The sequence below is a fragment of the Anser cygnoides genome, chromosome 18, assembly GCF_040182565.1.
Source record: "Anser cygnoides isolate HZ-2024a breed goose chromosome 18, Taihu_goose_T2T_genome, whole genome shotgun sequence".
In the NCBI taxonomy this organism is placed as follows: domain Eukaryota; kingdom Metazoa; phylum Chordata; class Aves; order Anseriformes; family Anatidae; genus Anser; species Anser cygnoides.
In genome coordinates this window covers 5,192,851-5,215,749 of record NC_089890.1, presented here as the reverse complement: position 1 = coordinate 5,215,749, position 22,899 = coordinate 5,192,851, and the positions used below count along the sequence as shown (strand labels likewise).

Here is a 22,899-nt window from a genome sequence, read left to right as displayed (position 1 = left end):
TCGCGCGCCGCCGCTCCGGACTACAAGTCCCGGCGTGCCGCGCGGCGGCGGGCAGAGCGAGGCGGGCGGCGGGTAGCGATGGAGGAGCCGCTGCGCGGGCACCGCGCGCTGTACAAGGCGCTGGGCCTGGCCGTGCCGCCGTGGAAGGAGACGTACCGCAGGGTGGGTGAGCGCCGCGGGAACCCCGCGGTCCCTCCCCACGCTCCCGGGTCCCTCGGGCGCTGCCTGACTGATCCCCGTGCTCCGCTCCCCCCGCAGCGCTGCGCCGAGAGGCTGAGGAGCGGCCGCGCCAAGCTGCTGGAGCGGTACCGGCGGGCCGGGGCCGGGGCCGGGCATGGGGGCGGCACGGGGCCGGGAGCGCTGCTGGTGCCGGAGGTGATGGAGCTGGAGTGGCGCAGCCTGCAGGCAGCACAGCGAGGCGACGCGGCGCAGGTCAGTGCTCGGGGGCCCCCCGCCCGGACTCCTCCGGCTTCTCCCGACCTTGCCCCAGTGGGGCCGGAGCCACCTCCCGCAGGGGACTGAGCTGGGGGGGCTGCTCCAGGCCCGCTGGGGGAGGGTTGCGGTGTGTCTGGCTTTCCCCAGTGCACGTCTGTGCAAATAAAGAGGCTTACCAACCAGAAAACTGAGCAGAATGGATTTGCGCTACCATAACAGGTGGAGGTTATGGGAGAATGTAGCCGCTATGGGAGAACTGCTGACTGCTGTGCCTTTCAGATGCTAGAGGACCCCCATGAGCTAGCTGTGCTGGATGAAATCCAACAGGAGTTGATCTTGCAAGGTAACTTCTCAGCACATCTTCTGGCTCCTGTTTGAATTGCACTACTCCTCTCTAGGAGTTCCTGTGACTGCACTTCTCGGTTCTCATAGACCACGTGACAGAGGGGAAGAGCCTCCTTAGAAGTCTCTGTGGCCTCTCTAATGCACTGAAACACTGTTGGAGAGTTCTAAGAGCTACACAGCATTTTAAGGTGTCTGTGAGAAACTATCAAGAGGCTAGCAGAGACAGCACTGTGGTGGTTGGGAACTGTAGGCATCTGTATAAATAAACTCAGAATATTTCTAAAGTGGTGGCTGGAAAGTGTTAAAAGTCACCCAGTTGAGATCAGATAAAGGATGAACCATAAGAAAAAAAAATTAACAGCAACAGCTTCCTCAAACATAGAAATCTGATTCAAAGAAAGAAAAGTTAGAAACTAGTGCCTGCATCCAGCCAGCAGCTACGTCTATGCCTCAATGCTGTATTGAGTTTGTAACAGACACCTGAGGATATATATGCGTATATATCTCTTCCAGAACAACTGGTTATAGAAGAGTACGAGCAAAGCCTGCAGTTTGATGAAGAATGTCTCAATGCAATGCTTGATGGCTTGGATGCCAGCAACAAGATCATCTGCCCGGTGTGCAGAAAGTAAGAAAGCCCTGAGTACTGGAACAAAATTCTCCGCTCTCTTACAGCAGTTCGTGCTCAGAAACAGGCAAAAGCAGTAGGCAAACAGGCTGCTGTTGGTGTGAATCTCAACAAAACAGAAAAATGAGCAATGTTCTGGCTGTTCAGGTGCTCATTGTACACTCTTTCTAGGAACACCCTGACTGTGAGTTGTCACTCAGTTTTCTGCCAGTGTGGCTTGTACATCCTTACACGGGTAAGCTGTGCTGTGAGTGATGTCTGAAGTCTGCTGCGAAGAGGCAGCTTTAAGTAAGCAACAAACAAGAACTTATGTGTAAAATTTCTCTTTAACCCCATTTTTCTCAGGGTATGACAGAACAGAAGCTTCGGGCACTTCTAGAAAACACTTTAACAGAACACAGCTACAGGTGCTTTCACAACCCAGAGTTCACAGTTACCGGTGGGATGGAGGAGGAAACAAGTCTCCTCATGACCTGTCCGGTGAGTCAAGTATCAGGATCCTGTCTGACACCAAGTCTTTCTGCCTGGATCCATTTCTAGATTTCATGGGCAGCCACAAGTCCATCAATCCCAGGGGTTGTGTTGCTGTTTCCCCACCCCTCCCCCCGCTTAAACTTCCTGGAAGTGGTTTTACTTCTGACCACCAGTAACTGTAAAAGAATGAGCTGACTGTCCCAGCTTACCTTCCCTGCTGAATTAGGGGATCTTTCAAGGCTCCCTCTAGCTCAAGCTCACGAGTTCTTACAGCTCTGCTGCTGAAGTTGAATCCCTGTGCGAGCCTACTTGTGCACGCTGTGTACCTGCATGGGGGGTACAGGGTTAGGAGCAGAGCATTTCAAACAGTTTTGAACGTTAATAACTGGCTTTGTACACTACCATAGCTTGTCTGTTCACCTTAACCTTACCTTTTGTAAAGGTCTGTGACTCCTGGACAGTTCTCCTGTAGGCTGGTTCAGCTGCTGCTTTTTCACTGGAAGGACTTCAAGATTAAAAACCCACTCACAGCTGCTACTATCCCTTAATGTAGACACTTGTGTGTGCTGTGTCAAAATACTTAACGAGGCAGTAGTACTGCCTTAACCTGCACTTTTGATGGCACAGCACATGTTTTATAATAAATATACTTAACTTATTTTCAGGCTTCTTGTTGTTTTTAACAATGGTGTTTTTATCAGCGACCTCACAGCTTGCACTGAACTTTAACTTTGTTTTTTGGTTGATGACAGCATTTGTGCTGTATCCTTTTGTTGTTAAAGAACAGATAACTGCCTGCAGGCTTAGCCACAGTTGAGTACTTCGCCCAGGACTATTAAAGTATCTCACTGGAACAGCTTCTGTAAAATATGCAATTTCCTATTAAGTATCTGTGGGAACTTAACAATCCTTTTCTCCTTGGGTGGACCTGATTGCCCCTTATCCCTGCTAAGCTTCCCCTTTGCCTTGTCCTTTCCCATGTACCAAACCTCAGTTTTGTTTTAGTCAGTTTCCTCTAAGACAATGGGGTTGCAAAGATGAAACTTCTTGTATGTGACATCTATTTGAACGTTGTTATAATTAATTAGCAAAGACAAATGTGTTCTATTCTACATACATAACTTGCATACATTTATTGCGAGGCAAAAACTGTCAAAATACTGTAACCAAGGCTGGCTGGTGGGTGACGGGGGATGGCTTATCTCTTATCTCTAAGGCTTCATTTGGGGGTAGAAGGGACCTTAGAGGGATGTTTAGTTCCAGCCCTCTGCCACAGGCAGGGACACCTTCCCCTAGACCAGGTTGCTCACAGCCCCACCACCCTCATAGGAAAGAACTTCTTAAGTCTCCCCTCTTCCAGTTTAAAGGCTTCCTGATAACGAACCTCCCCTATCTCTCCTGTAGCCCCCTTTAGATCCTGGGAGGCTGCTCTAAGGCCATGAAGCCCTCTCTTCTCCAGGCTGACCCCAGCCCCTCTCCATAGGAGATTGCTGACCAGCCTTGTGCCCTCCCCTGGCCTTGCTCCAGCAGCTCCAGCTCCTTGTGGGGGAGTGGCATGCAGTGCTCCTGCTGGGGGGGGGCTCACAGGAGCAGAGCAGGGGCCAGAATCACCTCCCAACATCACAAGCTGGACAGAACCCTGCTCCTACCTCCAAGGTGCCCAGTCAGGTGCTGCCCAGGCCTTCATAAACAGTTACCAGAAACTTGTTTCTCATTCAGCCACGGTTACGTTAAGCTGAGGCAGCAGTAAGGCAGCGTAACCCTACCCCTCCTTCCTCCCGCACAACTCTGCTGAGCCTTACCAGCCGAGTTACACAATTCCAGCCTAAAAGGTAATCCTGGATAAAATTAACAAGAAACAACCCATGGAGAGGTACAAGTCAGGTGACATTAGGTGTTCTGACAGTCTCTTCTTATCATTCTGTTCATGGATGCGCTCAAGCTTAATTAGAAGCAGCTCTTTAATGCGCTGCCAGCTGGCATGCAGCTCCCAAACATGGCAGAGCACCTTCTGCAGTCCTGCTCTGCCAGCAGGACTTACTGTGACCTTGAGGCAACAACTGGAGACACCAGTTTGAGCAGAAGGCCACAGCTGCTGCCTTGCAGCAATGCTTTTGCCATTAGCAGCCACAGACTTTGAATCATTCTGCTGGAACTGAAGCGTTCCAGCCTCCCTGTGGTATTTTTCTGAAGCAGATGTATTAATACTAATACAACAGGTTAGCGCAGCACCTTCCTATTTGAAACAACTCAAAGTCAGTGTTTGAGAGCCTGAATACTACTCTACAGCGCAGGCTGCCAAGACTTCAGTCATACCCTACTACCACAACCTGCCACAAATGAGATTCACAAACATAATTAGCACAGCCTGGCCAGCAAAATTCCTCCTACAGCCACGACTATGCCGACAGAAAGGCACGCTGTGTGTTTGAAGGTGCTGGAATAGCTCTCCCTGGAGAAACCTGGGACAGCACACACCAGCTCTGCAGAAAGCTTTGCTAACACCATCACCGGCCTGGACCCAAACATCATTGTTACGGAAACTCTCTGGTCAGCACGAAGAAGAGAGACCACCCGTTTTCAGTGACTCGTTGAACAGACTTTATTCTTCACATTCATTCTTAATTGTATGAAAACCACCAGGCAGGGTGAGGCAATTCTACACAGTAATGTCTGAGAACTTGATCTGGGCAGCAACATAAATACAAAACCCAAAATACAAGTGAGATTCCTCACTCTCCCATGATGCTCACTTCCAAACTCAAAGGTACTTACTCTCCATAGCTGTCGGAAAGATACGTTTGGGTATTGCTGGCTGGAGCACTGCAGTGTAATGCCCACAGCTGAAGATTAGTTTCCTAGCCTAACTTACTGACATTTGACAAAGCTTTTAAGGTCTTCCAGGAATTTAATGTACTCCTGGTGCTCCAGCGCAGTGCTGAGCTCAATTAACTCATCAGCAAATGTGTTGTCCACTCCTCGATCAGCCAGGAAATCCATTAAGTGATCGTACAGAGCCTGCAAGAGATTGACAGAAAATGTCCTTAGCAGAGCACACCTGGATAGGGGTTGCTTTTGGGATGCCCTGTGGCAGTCGGCATCTCTCGCAGGATGACCAGGCTGCCGCCCTCAGGAGACCTCTGCACCTCCCCATCCCCTCCTCAGCCGGGCGAGGGGCCTGGAGGAAGGGGACATCAAAACTTGGGTGTATAAACCCAAGGCCAGCAGCACGCACAGGCTGCACCTTGAGGTTGATAAACAGCCTCTAGGGCCAGGAGATAAAGGATGTCAAAGGCAATGCATAGCGAGCTCTGCCTCTCCCCTCTGCATAATGCAATGGCCTTGGGGGTAAATTGTTCTAGCAGTATCTGGGAAGGGTATCTGATGTAACTACTGGTTTGAGAGACTAAATCTCTCACCATCACCGAGTCGTTTTTTCTTGGTTTTAATCCTACTTAACTATTTCAACTGCAGCACCGTGATGCTTGTGGGTTCCCCCCCCTTGCTCCTCACAAGAACAGATTCGTTACTGCTGCCTGGTGCAGTACTGCTAACTCCTGTCACACCGCCTTTAAACAGACCAGTGACAGCGAGCAAATGATTCCTTTTGGACTTCTGCAATCTGAGTAGATAGTAAATCATACAGATTTCTAAATTAATTTGCTGTCTCAAGTCAGAGAGAGGGGAAAAAGGCAGCGTGGAACATTCTAGAGCACGCCGACCAATTTGAATATGAATGCCTCCTAAAGAGATGCACCCGAGGAGTAAAGCTTTCATCATATGATACATGGCCTCCAACTCAGCTGTAACCTTTTGGAAGCCTGGCATTACGAACAGATAAGCAGATGCCAGATAGCTGGATGTTAGTTCTTAGTGTCACTACTATGAAATCATACGTGGAGAACCTAGGAAACAAAGACACCTACACCTGGTATCTGTAAGCAACACTGTTAAAGTCACAGATGAAAGCAGATTTGACCAAGTGTCAAAGCACCTCTAAAGTGTGTTACAACTGCTAGGAAGTCATCAGCTCACAAAACCTGGAAGAGAATTAGCTTCAGCTTATCGGTCCCAGCGCCGTGTGACTGCTGGGACCACGTAATAATCCTCAGTTTGCAGCGCAACTACTGCCTCGTGGCACGCTGGGAGAAAGCAGGGGAATCTCCAGGGTGACACATCCAGGCCAGGACTCATTCGTAAATCAGGAGCAAATGGGGAGCAGCTGAAGTGCCCCCTGCAGCCTACGGCCATGTCAGCAGCACTTACCCAGTCAAGGGAATCTGTATTGAGGGTGTAATTGGTGTCCTTCCAATCTGCTTCTCCAGTGGGCTGAAAGCTGACCTCCCTGATTGTGAAGATGTCGCTTTCCTCCTCTCCCTCGTGCCCAACCTGAAACAGGAAATGAGATGCAAGACATTCATTAGCTCTAATTACAGGGCACCATCTATCCTGAAGCCTAGAAATACGACACTTCAGGCAAAACCAGGCAAAACCTCAAGACCGGTACTAAAGCTGCTCCTCTCAGCGTGTGCCTGAAGACGAGCACACACGTGCCCGAGAACACAGGAAATCCCACAGGAGGCCAGCCTGCCAGCTGCTGCTGCCAGAGAGACCTGAGGAAAACCAGCAGCCCGACCTATACAGAGATGTACAAGTCTCTTCTGCATGGTTCTAAATCTGTCCTCAGAAGTTTGTCTAGCCTTTGTCAGCTAACGCTGCTTGCACAAGAGATCTGTTAAGGTTTACAAAATAAACCACAGAGATCAGCCTGAAGCCAAGTTCTCAATTCAATTTTCTCCCTTCCTCCCTCCCTCTTTTCAAATCTCTGCATCTCTTTGCGATGATGCCTCGTACCAGTAAGATCTGCAAGTTACTGCTGCGTAGTATTAGATCTATCTCGTCTGGGCTGTTCTTGTTTACCCCTCTCGAAGTGTCGCTCCGTTAAAGAAGCCATGCCTCCCTTCTCTAATTTCACTCAATAAGCTGGCCTACAAGCAGCTGATCAGAAAGCCAGGTCAGGACGTAAGGAATGCAATGCAACATCTCCCCAGAGTTTAACCTTGCAAAGATAAAGCCTCTGACTTAAAAAACAGGTAAAAGGAGACTGCGTTTTCTGCAGATTCAGGAAACCAAGAGACTATAACCAGCAGTTAGACCCAACAGTGGCACAATTAATTACACTGCAGTAAAAAGCAGGAAATGCCCGTGCAGCGAGCCACAAGCCAAAGCTGGCTACAGCTGACACAGGAGCAGCTCGATACTCACCTCATCTTCGGGATAATGGCAGTCAAGAACAAGGGTCTGTTTTGTGTCATCTTTAACTACTTCCACAACAAAGTTCGGAGTTGATGTAATATCAGGCTAAATAAGAAAAAAGTTGTAATCAGCACTGGAGTCTGAACACGAGCCCAAGGGACTGCAGCCCAGCCCAGCGCCACCGCGCATCGCCCCCTTCCTGACGTCCCTTCAGCCTCCTTCCCCAGCCTCTGGCCGGACCTGCACAGCCTCCCCTCCCCGAGGTCTCTCAGCTCTTTCTCTGCTCCGCATCTGGTCACAGCAGGAGAAGTCACTGGTCACAGTGCTCGCTCAGCACCAGACACTGCAGATCAAGCCACCAGCTTCAAATTCCACCGCTCCTTTACAGTTTTTAGCAGTACTTTGACTAAAAGTCTTATTAAACTGGACTGAGGTCCTTCTGCCCAGCACCACCGTGCAAGGGCCACCGGAAAAAAGTCTGCATTTTGCAACTTGATACTCCCAAATATCAAGTGTGCGTGGGGGGGGAACGTAACACTTCCTAGTGTTCCTACCTCCTAGTTCTACCCTTCCTTCTGTTCTACCTTCCAGTGTTCTGCTTTCCCCCTGTGCTCGTACCCACCAAGAAAGCTCCCACCAAGGCATAACTTTACCTCCTGCTCATCGGGTTTCTGATCTTCTTGCGTTTCTTCATCAACCGAGGGTGGAATGCTGTTGTTGATGTTGAATGTAACCGTTATCCTTCAAAAGAAACAGCAGTAAGGACTTCAAACACACACACACGCACCAATTGCGCTTCTCTTATTTAAAATGTTTGCCTCGGGCACAGAATTAGTGCTGACAAATCTGCATGCCCTGAACAAGGCTGTACTGCAGAGAGACACACCCTAACGAAGCGGACTCTTGATTGTTCTTGCGAGCATTCTTCAGGTTTTATTAGACCGAATTTGCTGGTTTTAGGGCAGGAGGAACGGATGGGGGCGGATGGGGGAAGGCCGCGGCGCTCACCTCTCGCCGGCCACCTTCCGGAGCAGCTTGGCCTCCGTGCCGTGCACCTCCAGCTCCCAGCCCCCGGACACCTTGGGCAGCGCCTTGTGCTTCTGGATCTTCTTCTCCTCCTTGATCTCATCCGCCAGGAACTGCGCGAAGGCTTTGTCCCCTGCCAACGGGACGGGGGGGAAATGTCACCGGGGCAGGGGACAGCCCCGGGACCCCCCCCCCCTTCCCCCCTCCACGTGCAGCCCGCGCACGTGTCCGCCCCCCCCCCCCCCCGGTGTCCCCCCCGGTGTCCCCCCGGTCCCTTTCCCCCCTCACCCTCCGTGTGGAGGCCGCCGCAGCCGCAGGAGACGCCGCCGGCCGAGCCCCGCCGCGGGCGGAGCAGCGCGGCCCGGCCCCCGCCGCCCCCCAGCTGCCAGAGGGAGCGGGCCGGGGGCTGCAGCGCGGGGCCGGGCGGGGGGGCGCGGGCCGGGAGGGCGGACACGAGGTGGCGGCGGGGCGGCGGCGGCGGCAGCAGCGGCCGAGGAGCGGGGATGGCGGCGGCGGCGGCGCGCAGGGCCCGTGCGAGCAGCATGGCGGGGAGCGGGGCGGCCGGGAAGGGAGGAGGAGGAGGAGGCGGCCCCGGAACGGCTCGGCCCCAGCGCGCCGGAACTGGAAGCGGGGCCGAGGGTTCGAGACCGCCCCCGGCGGATCGGGCGGGAGGAGCTAAAAAATTGAAAGTACCACAAAAAACACCACAGGAGCGAATGAACAAACCAAAAACAAACAAATGAACGCCACAGTGAGGGCAGGGCGCTGCTGCTGTCACTGGGAAGCAAGGACGGGGCAGGCTGGCGCAGTGCCCCCCGTACCCACACTCCCACAGCAGAACCCAGAGAAGGGCTCATAAGGGTTAGAGGCCCACCCTCGGCAGATCGGGAGGGAGAAGGAAAAAATTAAGAAGTACCACAAAAAAAACACCACAAAAACAAACAAGCAAAACCAAAAAAACGCCAGAGCGAGGATGTGCCACTGCTGTTGTCACTTGGAAGCAAGGACAGGGCAGGCTGGCACAGCGCCTCCCGTACCCACGCTCCCACAGCAGAACCCAGAGAAGGGCTCATATGGGTTAGAGGCCCACCCTTGGCAGAGTGGGAGGGAGAAGGAAAAAATCAAAAAACACCACAAAACCAAACAAAACCAAAAACAAAATCACAGAAAGGATAGGGCACTGCTGTTGTCACTTGGAAGCAAGGACAGGGCAGGCTGGTGCAGTGCCCAGTGGTGTGAGGAGAACGCGGCCACCACATGCCGAAGCACCTCTGCACTGCCCCTCTCTGTGGTAAAAGAGCCAGCTTTTGGGCAAACCCTCCCCTGTTCACTCAGAACACCATCACTCTTTGCCTTAGGGAGGCTCGACCAAGGCCCTGCACCCCTTTGGCAGCTGGCCCACTTGCCCTCCAGTGAGGCATGGCACCAGCACAAGGCCGCAGGCGAGGCTCAGGCTCACGGCCCCGTGCTAACTTCGCACCTCTGGCTCCATGCTGATCATCATCGCCACCCCAGGCTGCTTAGAGCCAAGGCAAACCCACAGGAACACGTATGGCAGCTGCCCATCCTGCCTTTTCTGGCCAAACACCTTCCCCCTGCCTCACAAAACACCCCCCCGGGACCTGGATTTTTGCCATCACTCTTTATTATGGGAAAATATACAAATCAGTTACTTCTAAATCAACTCCCATGCCCTCCCTCAGACTGTTTAATTAAGACTGTCCAAACAAAATGTGCTTTTACTCCATTTTTCCGTACAGATGCAGAGCCTAGAAAACCAAGGAATAGATACATAGAGTGCTTTGATAATTCCCTGCAGTTTGTGTGAGTTACAACAACTGAAGTAACAGCTTACTCCTGAAATACCAACCCAAATTTGTCATGCATACAAAAGTGACAAGTGTTGTCTGTGTCACAGTCCTTTTTTTTTTTTTCAATTACCAAAGAACAATACCGCAACAGCAGGATGTGGCCATTCCCACCGGACCCCTGCATACATTCAGTATCACCAGATCTCTCCAGGAGGAGGCTGAGCCAAGACACTCCAGGTACGCCGGGTACCTATTTCACTACTACTTTGGGAGACAGCAATTTGAAGATCAGCACAACTGAAATTCCAGTTTTAAAAAGAGGTATTTGTCCCGGTTTTTAAAGAGACAACCAAGGTAAGTCCATCTGGGAAACCAAAGAGAAGGCATATTACAAGGTACTGTGTGACCATGACGCACGTAACCAGAAGGACACACTGTGACATGCAAAATGTAGCTTGTCCCCACAGATCACAAGCAAAGCCAGCAGCTTTCCCCAGAAAAATAGTCAAGGGCTTGCCAATAGCCAATATGACTGCATCCCTGAGCAGCCTCATTAATATGTCATGAGCTTTGATATTTGAAGGATATAAGAACTAACCACCACTTTAGTCAGAAGAAAATCCTATCATAGCCTGCATGAACTAATCCCCCTATAGTACAAAATGACACTGCATGTACAGAACAGTTTCCTCCCCCATCCCTTCAGACACCTAATCTTCTTTAGTTCAACTCATCCCAAAATCTGTATAAATTAACAAGCTATATCAACAGACTCTGTTGAAACTGTAAGTTACCTCTCCCAGAGAGGTTATTCTACAAGGATATCTTTTAAAAACAACTTACTTTTTATCCCACAACAGCACACAGTGAGAATAGAACATAAACGCTTTCCTTCAGATTAAAGAACAAGTTTGCCCTTTGGAGCGGTTCTAGTTTCTTAATTCTAGGATTTAAGATCAAGTTTCATAGTGTCAGTTTTCTCCAACTGAAAAAAAAAAAAGGTAGATGCCAAAAGGATATGGAAGAAAATACAAATAAGAAGTACTAATGGCAGATCTATGATTGTTGACAATGTCAAGCTCCAAACTTCTAATGGAGGTGAAGAAGGTGGAAGGGGGAAGAAGCACTGGAGCCTGAGCAGAAGACAGGAATGTTTGCTGAATCAAGGGCTTTTAATGAAGTCTAGTCTCTAAACCACATTTTCATTCTTGTTTTGCTGAATTTGCCTCAAGTTGGCCTGATTAGCTACTGTGGATGGGGTGCCAACTCCAAAGCTAGAAGTGAATGGACAAGAGTGAGTCAAGACAGAAGCATTTGCTGAGGAATCACATGCCCCAACAGGAAAAAGGAGAACAAAGAGGACATCAAATGCGCAGGTGGCTGGACAGCCCCTCCAAGAAAACACTGGCAGCCTCCAAGGCTTAGAAACAAACAGTGAAGACCTCTCTGGGGTCTATCCCCATTAGTGGCCTTCACACGATCCCAAATAGGTGGTGAACATGACATGCGGACAGAAAGATGTGTGATGAGGTAAGACAGTAGCACCTCCCTTCTAGAAATAGTAAAAGGAAAAAACATAATTTTTCCCCCTGTATGTAGGGATTTAAAAGTAGACATTTAAAATTTTCTTTTTTTTTTTTTTTTGGCAATAAAACCTGCTAAAGATACAAGCACAATCATCAAAAAATACCCAGTCTGCTCAGAAGAGCTCTTAGGATTTCATTTCCTCTTATACAACCTGTTAAACTTCAGTAAGTGTTAAAAACAGGAGTCTGAAAACGGCTCCCCTTTCTGCCCCCCGCAGTAGGGATTTATCAAACGCATGTACACACACGCACAGAGTACACACATTCCCCTTTCACAGATTTAACTGCTAAAAGGATGATTGTTCTAAACCATGGAAACTTGTGAGGTCTGGCTCTCACAGAGAAGCCATTTTCCTCTAAGGTTTTTACCTGATTGGCAAGGCAAAGCTCTACCGTTCCTGTACATTCGTTACAAAACAAGAAACAGTCTCATAGGGTGAGCCTAAAAACAGTGCACCTGATGGTCCCAGACCCCCAGCTCAGTTCTTGGCCGTTCTCAGCCTCCTGCGGAAGTAGTCGGGCGCCGCATCGTACAGCCAGTCTGCGTCCACCACGCACAGGTCCCGCATGTAGCACTTGTTGGTGTGAAGCAGCCCGTTGTACACCACGCAGGCTGGCTTGCAGTGAAAGAGCACAGAGGAGGGGTGGATGGCCACCAGCTGGTGAGAGTCCACGGTGCTGTACGTGCCGTCCGGCTGCAGCTCGGCGGCGTTCATGAAGAGGCTGTGAGCCAGGCAGCGGCGGATGTTTGCAGTGTCCCCGCGGGAGGACTCCATTGGGATCGAGAGCTGGTTAGCAGCGGGAGAGAGACAAGGTGGCTGGTAACACCTCACAGAGCAGCCCGCGCTCAGAGACCCCTAACATTACACCTAGCAGGGCCAGACAGCAAGGTGGGGCTCCAGCATCCCTTTCTGATACTCCTTCCAGTGGCTCCCCACAAAGAGGGGATCTAGATCCTACAGAGCTAGCTGAGGTGCTGCCCTAACTTCACCTGCAGGCTTTCAGAGAACCCTTTCTGCCCAGAAGCGCTGCGTGGAGAGGACAGACTGCGCCTGCTGCTCCATCTGGGCTGGCAGCCATGCTTTGCAGAGAAACAGCAGCCTCGGCGAGGTCTGAGTGCTCCTAATCCTCCAATGCTACTGGGCCCATCCAACCCGCCCCAGAAGTCCTCCCTCCCTCCTCGGCAGCTTGGAGGAGAGCTGGAGGCCATGGCATTGCATGCTGAAGGGACCTTTGCCATCTGCATATACTGTAGTGAAAGGAAATGCTTGCTGCCAAACGTCATTTGCTCTTGCTTCCCGTACAGATCTGCTTGTCCAGAAGGACTCCAGCTGGGAGCTACTCTCGCAGAGTGTGCTTGTGCTGAAGAATAAGCAAGCGTGTATGGGCACCCTCGTGGGGAAACACAGCCCTGTTCTAATGGGCTCCTGAGATCAGGTGAGACTGTGTCATAAATCCAGCTGGGGTGTGAAATGTAAGAGGCCCGCTGGGAATTCAGCCCAGGTAGATGTTAAGCTAATCCAGACTAATAGCAGAGAGATGAATCACAAAACAGATTGAGACTCTCCGCCTCTAGGAGCGAGTTTCAGGCCAACCAGCATCTGCAGCAGGACAGGGGAGCTGAATGGCAGCTCCCACACCACGCACAGACTGCGAGTACCTAGCGGCAGCTCCCACGCTGTGCCTTATGCTGTGTGGCTGGCAGGAACGGTGCTGACGTGCAAGCTGCTGCTACACCGACTGCCTGACTCCATGAAGAAGCCAGTCAGTGGGGGCTGCAGAGGCCGACGTCACTCAGTGGCACACACAGCACAGCCCAACCACATTAGAGCAGCAAAAGGCATGAGGAGTAACCACCCTCTGAGAAGCCTTCCCAGAGCTCCGCTTCTCCCTTCCCCTCTCCTCAGCGCTCTGAGCCCTGCGGCTCCAAGATTTTGGGACACAGCTGCACAGTCAGGACTTCTACGTGACTACTCATGAGAAACTGAAAACACAACCATGTTTTCTTGCTTCTGGGACTTGATGCACAGAGAAATCAGTTTGGGGACAAAGAGAAAGATACAAACAGATGAAACAGACAAACACAGTATGGCAACAAGTTACCTTTACACAAATGTCCCTGAGCTGAGCTCTGACGTCTGACACAAGCAACATGTTCCTGCTGTTCACAAAGTTCTCTTTGCACCATTCCTGCAGCAGAAGCACAAGGAGTTAGAAGAAGCCACTTCTTCACCCAAGAAGCACAACAGTCTTTGGACACCAAGCAAGGCAGAATCCTCCAAACACAGAATCTGTCTCAGAGAAAAGTTGCTAACCCATTTCCTTGTCAGATTTCCAGCCCTGACTACTCTCTTTTGTCTGCATTCCTTCCCACAGCGCCGAGAGACTGACTGCTGTTCTCTTCCGACTGAGAGCTGCTCTGCAAGGCCACCATGTGCTGCAAACCAGCACTTGATATCCCACAGGCGGTGAAAACAAATTATCCAAGAGTAACAGATGTTGCACAGAATGGGGTGTGCTAGCCTACAGATCTACAAATCAAACTAAGAAGTTTATAGAGTAGCATAAATCAACATCTGTTTTTAAATATAGTCACTGTTTTTGCAATGACTGAGGTATGTTCAGGTATTTATCAGTCACAACGCTCTCCACCTCCCTCCTGTTTCCAGCTGTAAGCAGGCAAGGAAGAAATCCAGCTCTGTGATTACCGAACCGGTCTCACAGAACTCTGATAACCAGATCTGCTGCAGCCTTCTGAGGAAAGAAGGTGCTCAAACAGCTTTCTCCCATCACCCAGCTGTAAAGTACGAGTGAGAGCTCCCTTCTCGCAGGTGCGTTGGAAGGATGCGTATTGCATCAGCTCTGAAGGATGCAGGCATCACTGCTGCATGCCAAAAGAACCCCTCACCGCCACAACCCCTGACAGCCCCGGATCCTCAGAGCACCCTACCTTGTTGCCACTGACGTTTCTGAAGGCCCTGTACACGTTGAGCAGGGTAAGATGATCGCCCTCACTGGAGATGAATTTCTTCCTGACAGACTGCACTTCTTCCCGCCGGGCTGGGGGGTTGTAAAGGACGCTGTCCACTGACAACAGCGATATGATGGTCAGAATCTCTTCTGTGCAGTGGAACTTCGGGGCCAGGAGGATGGTCTGCAAACCACAGAAGAAAACTGATTGACCACATGCACCCCAGATGGGCAGACTTTTCTGCTCACTGACAGCCAAGGAACTTTACCAAGCACTGTTTAAGGAAATTTCATAAATTTCATAAACATTTGGACCTAGGGACAACTGTAAGTCCTCTTCGGGGCCTGCCAAGTACCTTTAACAGAAATTGTCATGCTCTTTTTTGAGACCAGACAGCTCAGATTCAGCACAAACATGGTGACTAAAACCCTCTACAGTATCAGACACTTCATGAAACTGTCAAACACTGCTACCAGCAATCCCGGAAACTGCAAGAGAATTGACCTTGTTTCAGCTTCAGAGGTGCCAAAGGAAATAAAATAGCTTTTAAAAATCTCCTTTACGTAAGCAACAAATGACAGGCGAACCAGCACAGCTGCTGCAAAGAAAGCTGTGCTCATTAACGTACTGCAAATACAGCAGTACAGCTGCAGTCGCCCCAAATTCTAGACCTCATTTTAGGGGTTTGAAAGAGAAACGCTAATGGTACTGGGAAAAGTACATGAAATAAAAGCGAGCTAGTTCTTCTGCAGTTGTTACTTTTGAGAACTTTGGTTCCAGCGGGAAGGCAGCCATCTTCTTTCCCACAGGAGTTAGGACAAGCTGATCTTCCTTTCGCTCCACAGCCCCCAGCAGGTCCAGCTGCTCGATTGCTGCTTGAATAGCATCTGTCGGAACAAGAAGGTTCAGGCTGTGAGATCACATCCCTGCCAGTGCCAATGAGAGGGATCAGCAGCTACCATCACCACCCCTTTCCCCTGAGCAGAGGGACAAGCACTTTCAGTTTATCAATTCAGAGAAATGAACGCCCCAGTGATCCAGCAGAACAATCACCTCTCCCTATTTAAGCAGCAAGCACAGAGGCAGACCTAAAGCTGCTATCTGCAGCTTTGAGCAGAGGCCCTGTGAGATTCTCTGTGGCTTTCCCTGACAGTCAAGGCCAAGTTCTTTATGATCCACAACTGCCCCTTGCTCTGTTTGGAGGCTGGGCTCTCCAACTCTGCCGTAACCATGGCTGCTCGGATGAGGCTGAGCACAAGCGATGAATGAATGACTCGAGACTTTGGGACCACCAGGAGCAGATGCACAGAGACAGCTCCCCCTTTCACAGCCCTGGCCTTCCAAACTCCACCTTCTCAGGCTGGCATGAAGACATTATTTTTAATCAATTCCTTACTGACTCATTTTTCCATTTTTTCCAAACCCGCTTTTATAAGCACTTACCAGGAGATGGTTTGGACATAAAGTCAAAGGTGAGTACATTGGGAATTCTCAAAGCCAGGAGCTGAAGCATCACGCTGGCCAGGTTACACCTGCACGGGCAAAAAACAACTGAGATTATCTCAGTTTATAGGCAAATAACAGTGAAGGAAGCAAAAAATAAGAGAAAACGGGATCCTTAGATCTGTTCAGATCTGTGCTGCAACTTGACAGAGACCAGTCCAATGCTGGCTGCTGAAGCCTGACTCCCTGAACAGCCATACCCTAGGTCCAGTTTTGCTGTTGAGTTTTTACACAGCTCCATCTGTAGCAGTACAGAGAGGAGGTGTGGCAAGAAGTGTGACAGTATCAGGGTTCTGCTTGTCCGGGAACATCAGTACTCCAAGCACATAATATCATGCAAGCACAATTTAGGACAGGTCAGACAGAAGTTTTATTAACTATGATCGTAGTGAGAGCCTGCTCAGGCAGCATCCCCCCCTCTGCCCCTGGGTTCTCTCATGATGACTACGAAGACCAGACTTACATACTGCTTCAAATGAAAGAAGCAAGGGAAATAATTCTAACGTTAACAAAGCCAGGTGCATTCCTTAGGCAGGGTGGACTCCAGATATTCATTTATACGTTAATAAGACCAAGTACCCGCCTGGAGATGGACTCAAGTAGCCTGTTAGGGGCCTGAAGTGCAGCATGGAGATGACTCCGGTGGAGCCTGTAGGAGTGGCACACCCAGCATTATCTTCACGGGAAAGTAGGGGTGAATAATCAGACTGCCAGCTCTGGTTGAAATTAACAACTTCCTGGCCAGACCTCTCAAATCTTTGATATTAATAATTTTACCACCACGTTCTCACCTCTGTATCTCGGGTACTGTCATTTTGTCAAACTTCTCAAACTCGTCCTCTGTGTAGAGCCGGTAACAGATCCCGCTGTCCTCCCGCCCTGCTCTCCCTGTTCGCTGCCAGGCCTGGGCCTTTGACACCCGCTGGACTGCCAACACTTCCAGACCAATTTCTAAGAGTGGAAGAGCATCGTTTAGGTCAACATTTGCATAACACAGGGCTTTGAAAAAACACAACCCTGTGGAATTAACAACAAAACATCCCAGGAGTCTCCCATCCAACTGCTGCTCCACCTTTTCTTGATGTAGCACCCTGAAGCAAAGCTAATTATCATGCACTGTGTCTATGAAGAGACGATTCATTTTGGACAGGGTTTTACCCCCACATGGCTGGTACTCCAAAAAAAATATACATCTAAAACCTGGGAGGTTAATTTAGGCAGTGCAGAGGGTGTTTTAAACCAGCTGCCAGTGGGGCACGTTGCCTCAAATAACTTCTACAGAACTGCAAACAATCTCTCCATCGTTCCTAAAAGTTCCTCACCAGGGTTGTACTTCTTTGCTTTCACCATGCCTGTGTCCACAACATATTTTATTCCCGAAATGGTGATGGAGGTCTCTGCAATGTTGGTGGAGAGGATCACTTTGCGGCAGCCCTACGAGGAAGAACAAACTAAAGCCAGTCAAAAGCCATCTTTGGTTAACTGCCTTGGGAGATTCCACCACTTTCAGCCAGCGTGGGTCAAGCCTCCATATCATTATAGCACGCTACAACCACACACAATGTCTGCTATGCCAGCTCTTGTAAATTAAGATAACCTCTAGTTCCTGATCAGTTTTTAAAACATGCACCTACAAGTCTTGCAACAAAGTACACCACCCAGGAGAACAGTTATCAAACACGTCTTTAAAACATTTTGGTTTAATTTCTTGCACAAGCACAAAATCTGAATTCCTGGTTATCTGCTAAATAAGAGACAGAAGGGCCCAAGGCCACAGATTTCCTCTTCTTATGGCCCTGCCAAATAATGGCCAGGTGTTTAGCTTTCTTAGCATTTGGCTGGCCTATTAACTGCCACAGCTTTTTATTCGATATAGACATGAAGTCATATGAAAAGGGGCAAATTTCAATTCCTCTGCCCCTTTTTTCCTCTCCCTAATCACTCCCTCTTTTCACGATCTCAGACAACTTACTGTATGCCTCTGTTAACACCATCCCAGTTGCATTGTCTTATATCACACTGGAACCATTTGGCCTGAAGTAAACAACCATGCAAGTGAACAAACTCATCCTGTTTACATTGCCTCACCTTGGGGGCAGCCTGAAAGACTCGGAGTTGTTGAGAGTAAGGCAGAGAAGCATAAAGAGGCATCACCATCATCTGCGGGCAGCCATCAGGGAGGTGCTTGGAAATGTCTCGACAGGTTTTGGTCATCGCTTCAATCTCTTCCTGACCAGTCAGGAACACGAGGATGTCCTGAGAAGAGGGTGCTTCCTGGAGCCAGAGGAAAAAGCAAGTGAGAAGTTACAGCAGATTGGAGAGGGAGGGAGAACTGAGGATGTAACAGCAGCAAGTCTTCCAAGGTGTCCAGGGAGCAGGTCACTGAAGCATGTACAGAAGAAAGGAAAGACACACATTCTGTGTGAGCTGCGGATCAACCTTAAGATCCCAGTGGATTCAGCAGAGGTGAAGGGTAACAGCATTTTGCAGGGTTCAGCCTTAACAGGATGGAGGAATCACTCAAATTCATATATTGGTTTCATTAAATAACTGTCCAGGACATGCGAGGGACAGGGCCAGCAGACACCCGGGTACAAGACAGAAAGCTCAGGCGAGAGGAACACGTAGGTATTAGGCAGGAATTAACGTCAGAGAGCTTTGCATAGCAGTCTGCTTTCAACTCCAGCTTTGATGTACAAGCCCCAGAATCCTACCAACATCATCTTGAAAGCATTAGACGTAGGGTAATAAACACATTGATTAAATGATTTAACTACCTGGCAGTCTGGGGTTCAAACATCCAGTCACAAAATGCCTATGACATGGCATTTTAATACATTCCTACTTGCTCTGTAGTTGCACTTTGCCAGTAAATTAGAATTGTCTTCCGTTAGTTCATGCCCGAATTTCCCTTCACAACTCAAGGCTCTTTATAATTGACACAAAGCCACGGGTTACATCTTTCTGTGCATTTACACACCCACTTGCCGTGTTTTCTCCTAATGCGAGTGCTTCTCTCCATCTCCCACATTTGCTCTCTGATCGGGGATGCTCTAGAAGATCCCCACCCACCGCAGGGACACCTCTGATTTAGCAGCAGCAAGCCCAAGCCATCTCAGGGACACCTCGGTGCCTCTGGCACAGCAACCTGCGAGCCCCCTCAGCCAGCAGCCCACGGCCCCAGGGAGGCACAAACTCGACGAAACCACCGTACCTGGTGGATCTGGAAGACTGACACCAGTGCTGCTTGGAGGTAATCGCTCTGAGGCTGTTTGGTGTAGAAGACCTGAATGGGATGTTGCCTGCCCTCTAAATAGAGAACGGGAGCTCCGTTGAAGTACTGGGAGAACTGGTCAACATCCATCGTAGCCGACATGACGACCACCTATAATATGAGCAAAAATGGGTTAGCACTGCAGCTCGGACCCAGCAGAACACTTACCAGTCGAGGACTAACCAAAAGCCAGCTTCCTGAGACTGTGATATAGGCTCAGAACAGCAAAAGCACACAGAGTTTGGGACAGAAGAGAGCGATCTTTCCTTGTTAAAGCCATCAGCTTTGGTATGACACAAGGGTAACGTGTTGGTATGATAAAATGAGTGGAGACATGTTCAAATTCTCTTCTGACATTTAATAAACAGAGCTGAGCACCCACAAAGCTAGGCTGCACAAGAGTCTTTTGAAAGAAATTGTACTGGGACCCTACAAATTCCTTTATATGCCTTCCACTCAGACGCTTTGTCATGTGCTTGCACCCACCTTCATTACAACAACATTGGAGCAACATCTGCTTGCTCCAAATCATGACCTGACACACATGTGCAACCTCTTTCCCCAGTATAAGCATGTCACAGAGCTGCGATAACAGACAAAAAGGTCCTGTATCCGGGGCACTCTCAGGAACACATCATAAGTTGGCCACTCTAAACTATTCGGATTTAAAGGAACATTTTAAGAAGAGGAAAATATTCAAGACTGAAATTTCAAGCACAATGGAAAAGCTCAGGAGTTAGTCAGAGCGCAGAGACCAAGCCCCATCCCTGCCTCTCGCTGCCATCCCAGCCAAACATACTTTTAGTGGCAGTTTGCCCAATTCCTTTCGTTTCTTTTGGGCGGCTTTCACCACTCCGAAGAGCACATCAGTATGGATCGTCCTCTCGTGGGCCTCATCCAGGATGACGACGCTGTACTTGCGCAGCAGAGGATCCCCGATGGCCTCGCGCAGCAGCATCCCGTCCGTTAAGAACTTGATTCTCGTCTCATCAGACGTAAGGTCATCGAAGCGCACAGTGTAGCCCACCTAAGGAAGCAACCGTTACAAAAGCATAAACACAACGGGATTTACGTTTCTTACTGCTGTTGTACCTCACAGGAGGACCACAAAGCGTTCTGGTCAACACGTCAGCCAAGCCAGAACTGTGGGAGAATGCCAGAAAGCCTACAGCGCATCCGCAGACTGCGAGCAGTTTGTCTTACAAATCTAACACTCCAACCAAAGGAGGGTCCCAACACCGCATTCCAATGAGCTTTTTCCCATCCATCATAAATGCTCCACATTTTCTCTCTTTCCTCCCCCTGCTAGGAACTACTACATGCTCTCTGAATGCTTCTATTTAGGGAAAGTCCTCCTCCTCCTCTTCTCTCCCACAGACTCACAGATCTGCATGGATTCAGCACTCTGCTCTCCTCAACTTCTGGCACAGGGAGCAATGGGAGAGAAGGCCTAGGAGGGGAATGCAATTTTTTTTATTTGTTTTATTCACTAACCAGATTTTTTTCAAATGGAGAAACACAGACAGTAACCAAGAAGTAAAATACTGAAATCAAATACAAGTTCCCTTGAGCAACAGAAGCAGGCAAAAAGCTGTTTTTTTAATTCAAGCATATTATTAAACAAAGCCTACCTACCAGCCCCATGGTTCTAACATTTTTATCATACCCACGCCATTCATGACACAGCCCCGTCAGCACTTCAGGGCCAAAGCAGCCCCTGGGAAGGCACCCACCAGCTTCCCCAGCTCTGTCCTCTTCTCATCCGAGACTCGGGTGGCCAAGGAGATGGCTGCTACTCTGCGAGGCTGCGTCACCGCGATGACGCCTTGGCGGCCGATTCCTGCTTCGTAGAGGTACTGAGGGATCTGAGTGGTCTTCCCTGAGCCCGTTTCTCCTGAGGAACACCAAGCGAACAGAGTTTTTCCATCAAACGAAAGGCCCCAGTTCAACTTTTAGGTTAAGTTTTAGGTGTGTTTCAGCATGAAGAGGGAGAAGGCAAGAGGAGCCCACAGGCAGGCAGCAGCGGGGCACGGAAGGAATCCAACGCCTCTCCCCAGCCACTCGCCCCCTGCTCAGCAGAACTCCTCTACTTCACCCAGGCTCTCTCCAGCCACACCTGGGTTAACGAACACGTTGCTGTCTGCTGGGTGCTTGAAGTGTTCGTTGTGGGCACGGCCAACGCAGGAGGTAACCACGCTGAACAAGGGACAGACACCGCCTTGGGTTTGCGCGCACGTCCTCACTCCCCGCCAGCAAGTTCCAAAGCAAAGCTGCAAGCAACTCAAAGCCAAGCTTCTGTCACGGCAGCGGCGAGCGAGGTAAGGCTTGGGGCTCTCGGAGGAGCACCCGGGGCACCGCCAAGCCTTCCCCTGCCCCCCTGAGGTCTGAGGCAGCCCCTCAGGATCAGCTCAGCGACCTCCCCGTGCGGACAGCAGCGGCACGCGGCAGAACCAGCCCCACGGGGGCGAGGAGGAGGAGCCTGGGGCCGCCCCCCCGGCCCCCCGAAGCCCCCCGGTCCCTCCCTGACGCCCCCCCCCGGTGCCCCCCGGTTGCTCACCGATGAGCACGGCGCTGTCGAGGCCCCGCAGCTGGCCGAGCAGCGCGGCCCGGGCCCTGCAGATGGGCAGCGCGCGGCGGGGCGGCGGCGGGCGGCGGGCCGGGGGCAGGCCGGGCCCGGGCCCGGGGGGGGCGGGGGCGGCGGGCAGCATGGCGGGGCCGCCCCAGGACCGCCGCCTGCAGCCGCTCGGCACCGGGCACGCCGCTGCCGCCACCGAGGGGGGGGGGGGGGGGGGGGGTGTCACGTGGTTCGGCGCGGGGTGTTCTGGGAGCTGTAGTCCGCCGCACGCGGGGCTCCGTCGCGACAGCCGGCTGGTTGCGTTTCTGTCGCCGCACCGACGCGGTGCTCAGCGGTGGGGGTTTAGGCACGCTTCCTCGCGGGACGGGCCGCCCGGGAAGTTTTAAAGGGCGATTAAAGGCAGGGCGGGCGGCAGCCGCCACGAGGAGCGGCGGTCTCCATTTTGTGCCGGGGCCCCACGCACCGCCAGGGGCCCGCGAGCACCCAAGGAGGGCGGCCCCAGGGCGGAGGGGGGGGCCTCGTCCCGCACCCTGAGGCTCCGGGGGGCCTTATCCCAGCCCCAGCCCTGCTCACGTCCCACCTGCGGACCACCACGGTTTGGGAACGCTCAGCTAAGTGAAAGGGCTTGATCAGTTCCCTGCCCCAAAAGCAGCCGGACGCAACACTGCCTGAAGTGTTCTCAGTAATCCTGGGAAGTAAGATTTAAGGTCCGTTTTGGAGCACACCAACCACAATGCCCCCTCTCCCTTTCCATTTCCATAAACTTTAACAGAGGGAATCCAGGTACAAAAGCACTCACCAGTTTTGCGTGCCCGACTAACCACTTGGGGACGACGCATTACCTCACAAGGCCCCAACGCATCGCTCTCCCACACTACAAACACCTGTAACCTTGTTCTTAAGCGCAAGAACAGCAAAAATCTGCACCTAAACAAGATGATCATGTGTGTTAAGGGTGAGCCTTTCCTCCTAAATTTGGAAGCTGCAGATCAACGTCACGTTTTCATCTGTTACG

At 50.8% G+C, this 22,899-nt stretch overlaps 3 protein-coding genes across 5 annotated transcripts; 1 reads left to right on the top strand and 2 right to left on the bottom strand.

Moving 5' to 3' along the window:
• Window positions 1-29: 29 nt before the first annotated feature.
• Window positions 30-2,861, top strand: RPAIN (RPA interacting protein). Of its 2 annotated transcripts, none has more exons than XM_048068124.2 (7): window positions 30-162; window positions 259-432; window positions 715-778; window positions 1,294-1,408; window positions 1,580-1,643; window positions 1,754-1,888; window positions 2,325-2,861. In XM_048068124.2, exons 1-7 carry the CDS (start codon window positions 79-81, stop codon window positions 2,352-2,354), a joined length of 666 nt encoding a protein of 221 aa, XP_047924081.2. In that variant the 5' UTR covers window positions 30-78; the 3' UTR covers window positions 2,355-2,861. The 2 variants fall into 2 exon arrangements, with proteins under 2 accessions (XP_047924081.2, XP_047924080.2); XM_048068123.2 differs by having other exon boundaries at window positions 655-778.
• Window positions 2,862-4,459: 1,598 nt separating this feature from the next.
• On the bottom strand, window positions 4,460-8,751 carry C1QBP (complement C1q binding protein). Its single transcript, XM_066979499.1, has 6 exons — window positions 8,453-8,751; window positions 8,147-8,297; window positions 7,792-7,879; window positions 7,148-7,243; window positions 6,149-6,271; window positions 4,460-4,900 (listed from the first exon to the last, which is right to left on the bottom strand). The coding sequence occupies exons 1-6, from the start codon at window positions 8,706-8,708 to the stop codon at window positions 4,751-4,753; spliced, it is 864 nt and encodes a 287-aa protein (XP_066835600.1). The 5' UTR covers window positions 8,709-8,751; the 3' UTR covers window positions 4,460-4,750.
• Window positions 8,752-9,791: 1,040 nt separating this feature from the next.
• On the bottom strand, window positions 9,792-22,021 carry DHX33 (DEAH-box helicase 33). Of its 2 annotated transcripts, none has more exons than XM_066979490.1 (12): window positions 21,867-22,021; window positions 21,043-21,203; window positions 20,109-20,336; window positions 19,250-19,420; window positions 18,124-18,309; window positions 17,358-17,469; window positions 16,827-16,986; window positions 15,976-16,064; window positions 15,292-15,419; window positions 14,512-14,715; window positions 13,665-13,751; window positions 9,792-12,349 (listed from the first exon to the last, which is right to left on the bottom strand). In XM_066979490.1, exons 1-12 carry the CDS (start codon window positions 22,015-22,017, stop codon window positions 12,041-12,043), a joined length of 1,986 nt encoding a protein of 661 aa, XP_066835591.1. In that variant the 5' UTR covers window positions 22,018-22,021; the 3' UTR covers window positions 9,792-12,040. The 2 variants fall into 2 exon arrangements, with proteins under 2 accessions (XP_066835591.1, XP_013045305.2); XM_013189851.3 differs by lacking the exon at window positions 21,867-22,021 and adding an exon at window positions 21,426-21,559.
• Window positions 22,022-22,899: the final 878 nt, after the last annotated feature.

What these genes read in the sequence shown, in the direction of transcription:
- DHX33 (XM_066979490.1), bottom strand. Translation starts at nt 22,017, where the DNA reads ATGCTGCCCGCCGCCCCCGCCCCCCCCGGGCCCGGGCCCGGCCTGCCC. An exon ending in TCTTTCAGGCTGCCCCCAAG is followed by an intron (nt 17,470 to 18,123) that starts GTGAGGCAATGT and finishes TCTTCCTCGTAG; the next exon opens with GGCTGCCGCAAAGTGATCCT. An exon ending in TATGTCCAAACCATCTCCTG is followed by an intron (nt 15,420 to 15,975) that starts GTAAGTGCTTAT and finishes TTGTTCCGACAG; the next exon opens with ATGCTATTCAAGCAGCAATC.
- RPAIN (XM_048068123.2), top strand. Translation starts at nt 79, where the DNA reads ATGGAGGAGCCGCTGCGCGGGCACCGCGCGCTGTACAAGGCGCTGGGC. An exon ending in GGAAGGAGACGTACCGCAGG is followed by an intron (nt 163 to 258) that starts GTGGGTGAGCGC and finishes CTCCCCCCGCAG; the next exon opens with CGCTGCGCCGAGAGGCTGAG. An exon ending in AGCGAGGCGACGCGGCGCAG is followed by an intron (nt 433 to 654) that starts GTCAGTGCTCGG and finishes CTACCATAACAG; the next exon opens with GTGGAGGTTATGGGAGAATG.
- C1QBP (XM_066979499.1), bottom strand. Translation starts at nt 8,708, where the DNA reads ATGCTGCTCGCACGGGCCCTGCGCGCCGCCGCCGCCGCCATCCCCGCT. An exon ending in CGGAAGGTGGCCGGCGAGAG is followed by an intron (nt 7,880 to 8,146) that starts GTGAGCGCCGCG and finishes TTTCTTTTGAAG; the next exon opens with GATAACGGTTACATTCAACA. An exon ending in AGAAACCCGATGAGCAGGAG is followed by an intron (nt 7,244 to 7,791) that starts GTAAAGTTATGC and finishes TTTCTTATTTAG; the next exon opens with CCTGATATTACATCAACTCC.